Genomic DNA, 6621 nt, shown 5'->3' with positions numbered 1-6621 from the left:
ATATAATATTTAATATAAAAAAGAAGAGAAAAAAGAAAGAAACTACCGCGCAAAACAGAGTCCTGGACACCTCGGTTCAATCCTTCGAGTTCCTCGTGACCATAGATAGCTGCAACCTTATTGTATAATTTTGTCTTTACGATACACATTATTATATACTATATATTATAAATACAAATTATTTAGTCATTTGTTGACGAATAGACGGACGGACGTGGACGTAATTGTAAAAGAAAACAATGAAAAGATAAAATTTGTCGATGAATCGTGAGGGAACGGAGAAAGAGCCGAGGGGAAACTGTGTGAGAAAGACTCCTTCAAGGCCTCCCTGAAAATCCCTCCTTTATTTTTGATTTTCGATGTCTTCGTGGGGAGAAGGAGGGAGGGGGAGGAGGGGTGGGGGTCATATGTGATACTTTACCCAATTCCCACTTCCGCTCTGGTCGTGCTACTGAAAAATGTTATCTAAACAAAGAGATCGCGTTCATTGTATTTTGGCGAACAAAATCCCACGTAATTCCACTCGTATCAATGAAAATTAATGTCACGAACTATGCCTATGTATGTGTATATGTATACGTATATATACATCTGCAGAGTATCTTCTTTAAAAAGGGTTGCTACTCTCTCTTTCTCTCTCTCTCTCTCTCTCTCTCTTAACTAACTTCTTCAGTTTCGATGATACAAAAGAAAAAGAAAACAACATATTTTCTATGCAATTTTCAAAGATAAAACACGACGAATACCCTGCTAAAAATATTTATATTCTATGTTCATTTTTTAATCGAGATTTTCAAGAATATTATTGATATTGAAATAATGAATCACGTTTAGATATGTTTAAGAAAAAAAAAAGATTAATATAATATACGTATGTATAAAAATATATTGGTGCTGTAAACCGCGTTTAGTTTGTCCATATCGTTGCAAATTGCATAGAAAATATTTTCAGAATGAAAAATTTCATTTGGATATTCTTGTTTGTGTATATGCGTACATATGTGTAAGGATAAATTAATGAATTAAGAAAGACTCGTTGTCAAGATATTATCATGGAATTCGCGAACACATTCGAGAAAGGAGGATTGATAATTACGAGAGACTCTCTTATCGTTAGATTTTAATCAAGATCGTGTCAATTACAGTGGAGAACAATTAGATTTATTCTTTTCTTTAGTATTTTTATTTCTTTTGTATGGTAATAAGTTTTTACGTAAGAATTATTTAAGTATTTGTGTGTATTACACATATTTTAACTTCTAGGTATAGATATTGGAATAATGCGTCCGTATAAAAATGAGTTTCTCTCGTAATTATCATATAGTATCTGTCTAAGTTGCGTTAGTTTGAATTCAACAAATCTCTGTCTATTCGCTTATGCTTATATCCGAGATTTTCCAAAGACACTTATAAATAATTCTTTACGCACAATTAAAAATTGCGTTGACAAATATGACGCGTATAAAAAGAAAATCTGTTAAATTTTTCAAATCATAAGCGCATGAAATATCTGTAGGAATAAGAATTTAAAGAACAAGAACGTAAAAACGTGGATTAATCGTTTAAATATCTATGCGAAAAGAATAGGCGTAGATATTCGGCGAAAGAGAAAAAATAAAAATAAAAAGAAAAAAAAAAAAAAAAAGAGCATATTTTCTGAATTATGCAAAATGCAACAACGAATGAATACTGCGATTTGAATGATTCTCTTATTCTCTTGTCTGATGAGCCTTCATTTTGAAAAATCCACACTGCTAGACTTACAATTAGTCTAATATCAGTGTCTCTGGTAAATCAGGCCTACGAAGGTCGCAAGGAAAAGCGGCATTCTCAATGTTATTATATTTTCTTCGACACATAATTACTTACCTTTTCTTCTTACACGCAAATAAAAAACGCGCGCGCGTTACAGTCAAAGAAAAAAAATATATAAAGAAAGAGAGATAAAAAAAAAAGAAAAAAGAAAAAAAAAAAGAACAAAAAACATATATAAAAATAATACGATATTAATTGTTTATTTATTCTCCACTATCTTCTTACAACAGCTTCCCTTTGTCGCGAATAGAATTCTTATCTGGAACGATGTGAGGTATTTTAGGTAACCATTATTTGTATGCATAAAATATAATTTACTGCGTCCGAGAAATAATAATAAATAAAATAAAATGAAAAAGAATGGGGGGGGGAGGAGGGGAAAAAGAAAAAGATACAATATAAAAAAAACACAAGTTGAGATATCGCGGAAAGAATTGATACAAGTTAGTGCTTTGAGTAACGAATGAGAGAAAAAAAAATAAAATAAAGTAAAATATAATAAGCAGATACTACCTCTTTTTTTACGATTAAACGAAACTATAAGCGAAGAGAAAAAAAAAAGAAAAAAAAAAAAAAGAGAAAACGCAAAGAAAAGAAAAGGAAGTGAAAACGAAAAAGCAAGTAAAAGAAAAAATAATATTATTAGTTTATTAATAATATATGCGTTGAGAATATTTGTCGTACAATGTTTCGTTCGTTTTTACGCGCGTGATTTAAATGTTACTTTTTAAAATTAGAGTTAAGTAAATAAAATAGAGAGTGTTGTACTATTTTGGCCGGTAAATTAGAGACATTTTTTAAATATAGATGAAGATCGAAATTAATGCGTAAAAAATTTAAATCGTGCCCATAAAAGCGAACCTTATCACCGCTTTCTCGCGCTTGCACAACTACGTAGTTTGATAAGCGATAGATGGTATTGTACTTCCAACACGCTATTAACCTCTTTCACTTACAATCTAATGCCAAAGAAAACGAGTAACAATAAATCCATCTACAAGTCAAAATGTCAAATTTGATTTTTGTCTTATCATTTATCTTCTTTTTTCCTTTCTCAGGATAGAACGTGTTTTTTTTTTTTTTTTTTATAAATAAACATCGTTATCATAGATTTGAAATTTTATGCAGGTAATTATGTTCATTTAAAAAAGGTTTCTTTTTTTTAAGCTCTAGGTATTACAAAGGTTAGAGCAATTAGTCGTTCGAAAAATGGAAGAACCTGGTTCGAATTCCGGTCCCGTTTCAGTCAGTCAATTTTTCTAAACCATTAGAATTTTCCAATTCCAATCAAATTTAATGTTAATTATTATTGCATAGGATTAGTTGATTTGAAACAGTGATTAGTGTAATCGGTGTTGATATTTTTAGAAAACTTTACCGTTATGTAAACTAACTAATTAACAAATAATTACGAATACATTTGAAATGAGTTAAAGAAATAATTTACGTAAAGGTGGCGCATCGATAACTGTTTTTCATTTCTTTTTTTTTTTTTTTTCAAACGAATGAAAAGCGCTCTTACAAACTAGTAAAGTTTTTTAAATTAATTTTCTGTTTTTTTTTTTTTTAATAACTTTGAGACTGCGAATAATTCAATTGTATTTAACAATATGAAACACACGCACGCACACATACGCGCAGCAGAAAAGAAAGGCACTTTCTATTTCTTTATATTAATACTTTTAACTGATCGATTCTTCTGAACGTCGGAAAAAGTTAAAAGAACAAGCGAGTACACTGTTTTACTTTAGTAAACTACAAGAACATTGAAGTATTCAACGAAGGATTACTGTATATCACGATTAGACACGACTGAATGAAATTATAAAGACAACACGCTCACATATTTATATAATATAAATAAAAGTACATATATATATATATATATATATATATTGTATATAATTCCTTGCGCACAGCACCAACGATCGTCTATAAAATTGTCGACACACTGTAAAAGTATTTTATATTCAATTATTGACAGCATGAACATTATTTCAAGCTTCAGGCTTAAAAATCGAAGAGGTACGAAAAAAAAAAGAAAGGTTGTCCAAAAGGTACCTAACAGAACAAACCATAACACAATACACGTCTTTCGAATAAAAAGAGAAAGAAAGATAAATTAATACTTGTTTTAATCGATATGACAACGTTTTCGAAGATAAAAGAAATAAAAATAAGATGGAAGAGAACAACTGCGTACAGTCGAAGAAGAGAAAGACTACTGAGAGTGGGCTCGATCGTTCACCGAGCTGTTCTTTCCGTTGATAGTGGAAGGAAACGAGAAGGAAGCGAGACGACAGGTGACTGGTGGATAAGCCCGCCATGCGCAACGCCTTCGGCCACAATCGGCCGGGGTCGGCCGGCTTCGTCGTTCTCTGGTGGGGCAAGCAGTGTATCCGTGACGTCACATAATTAGAGTAAATACAAAGTAGTCTTGATGGGACAGCGGCGTGCGCCGCACCGTGAGTCGCTGGTCCGCGCGCGTCAAACCTATATCGTCTCGATACACGACACCCGTGTGTGTGGCTTACCTTAGTGTATATATATTATATATATATATATACATATATATATACATACATATATATATATATTTAAATACATATATACATATATATATATACATAAATATATATATATATATATTTATATATATACACTTATATATATATGTATATATAATTCGCGTTATGTGTCGACAGTGTGTGTTTGTTCTTAAGGATCCTAGATGACTGTGAGAACAGTGAGTGACGTACGCGAAACTAAGAAATGGATAAGATAGAGGTGAGTGAAAAAGATAATCTTCACTGAGGGAAATACTGTGTAAATTGTAAACGCGTGCGCGCGATCTTTATATATCTATCTTTCGCGCGCTCTCTCTCTTTTTCTCCCTCCCACCCTCTCTCTCTCTCTCTGTATCTTTATCTCTCTCCCCGTGTATATACTATGTGTACTTTTCTATATACTATTCTGTCTATGTATGTATGCGAGCGTTATGTACATTTGTTTTGTTATATTTCTCACGTTTCTAGAGGTGAAATTATTTTTTATTAATTTAGTCTTGTTTATCTTTTTTTTTCTTTTTAATCATTTTCTCTTTATTTTTCCATTTTCCCGCTCTCTCTCTCTCTCTCTCCATCTGTCTGTCTATTTCTCGTTAAAGTAATCCTCTCATATTTCTTCCATTTTGTATTTTTCTTTTCTAATTCTCTCTCTCTCTCTCTCTCTCTTTCCTTCTTTTCTCGGTTCGTATTCGCTTATTTTAATCCATCCAACGCGAGACGCGAGATATACTCGCCTCGTCGTACTACTCTTTCGACCGTAATGCAGAAGTGACAGCGTTGCGATGTGTGTTCGTGGAAGGGGTAAAGGAAAGAGTGGAGGGGAGACGATGGTGTGTTAGACATCTGGCAACGAATGCCATTGTGTGTATCTTCAATGTGCGATACTATTAAACGGACTGGTTACTTTTCTCTCTCTCTCTCTCTCTCTTTCTCTCTCTTTCTCACTTCCTACCACGTTCTTTTCACATCGTTTCATCCTCCTCACTTTCGTATTTATCCCCATCGTTCTCCTCGTGTTCTCCCTTTCGCTCTTTTGGCTTCGCGAATTCATCCTTATCTCTGTCACTCTCTCTTTCTCTCTTTTTCCATATTTCTCTCTCTCTCTTTCTTTCTCTCTCTTTTTCTCTCTCTCTCTCTCTTTCCATCTTTCTCCGTGTCTATCGTTTCTCTCGCACTCGCTTATTCGTGCTTCGTACTTATTCACTTTCTCTCTCTTTCTTTTTCTTCTTTTCTCTTTTCCACTCGTTTCATCTCGCTTCTTTCTATCTCATTCGCTCTACAGTCACAGAGATATTTATAGATGTGCCTTAACCCGATTTAACACAGCCACCTCTACGCGTATTGTCTTAACGACGATTTAACGAGAAACTGTTCTATTTTTTTCTTTTTCTTTATATTATATTATTTTATTTTATTTTATTTTTCTTGTCTATTTTTTTTTATATTTTTCATTGTACATATTTTTTTCCTACGTCGTTAAATATTCTTATCGGTCTAATAGATTACACATACACATATATGTTTATTCATTTACAGTATCGGACAAAAAATATTCCCAGAGATTACATTTTGCCTGCAATAATTTCTTTTTGTAAATCTCTTTTAGAAAAATTACAATTCTTTATTTGAATATTTTTTAACGAAATATATTCCATTATGTGATTAAATATAATCCATGTAGAATAAATTTCGTTCTCAGGGAAACAAGCGTTTATGCATTATTCATTAGATTGTTTTCCTTTTTTTTTTTTTTTTTTTTTTTTTTTTTTTTTATATCTTTTATTTGTATTATGCTTCTATTTTAATCTCCGTGGCTTGCAACGTACTTAAATTTTAGACTCAAGAGATTATTATTTTGAGGCGAAAAAAAAAAAAAAGAAAAACCAATAAATTAATAATGAATCATACTTTTACAAATTTACAAATTTAATATTGCAAGGGAATTTTGTCAGTTTCGATACTTTTGTTTTTAAGCTGCATTTATTTGTTTGTACACATGCCCAATAATAAAAAAAAAAAAATATGGCAACGGAATAAAGAAACAAAGATAGAACGAAAATAGATAAGTAGGTGAAAAAATAAATCAAGAAAAAGTAAACAATTGAGAAAAAAGATTGAAAGAAAGTAAAAAATAAAATAGAAAGAAAAAGAAAAGGAAAGAAGGAAAAGTTATTTGTGCACACACATATATCCGAATTTGAATCGATAAGTGAGATCCTATTGTTATATTACGACCAAA

General features: G+C 31.7%; 1 protein-coding gene across 2 annotated transcripts in view; it reads left to right on the top strand.

Annotated features, from left to right (window-relative positions):
* The first annotated feature begins 4257 nt into the window (after positions 1–4257).
* LOC106784722 overlaps positions 4258–6621 on the top strand; it is a 146894-nt gene continuing 144530 nt past the window's right edge. Inside the window, exons 1-2 of one of the 2 annotated variants that reach the window (XM_014744555.1) lie at positions 4258–4336; positions 4521–4602. In XM_014744555.1, the coding sequence (XP_014600041.1) occupies positions 4588–4602 (15 nt within the window). In that variant the 5' untranslated portion in view covers positions 4258–4336; positions 4521–4587. Of the gene's footprint in view, positions 4356–4520; positions 4603–6621 lie in introns of both variants that reach the window. The other variant, XM_014744554.1, reaches the window with a different exon arrangement.

This window comes from Polistes canadensis, unplaced genomic scaffold, assembly GCF_001313835.1.
Source record: "Polistes canadensis isolate GaletaPanama2010 unplaced genomic scaffold, ASM131383v1 scaffold_39, whole genome shotgun sequence".
In the NCBI taxonomy this organism is placed as follows: domain Eukaryota; kingdom Metazoa; phylum Arthropoda; class Insecta; order Hymenoptera; family Vespidae; genus Polistes; species Polistes canadensis.
The sequence above is the reverse complement of the archived record's forward strand: the minus strand, read 5'-3'. Positions and strand labels throughout refer to the sequence as shown.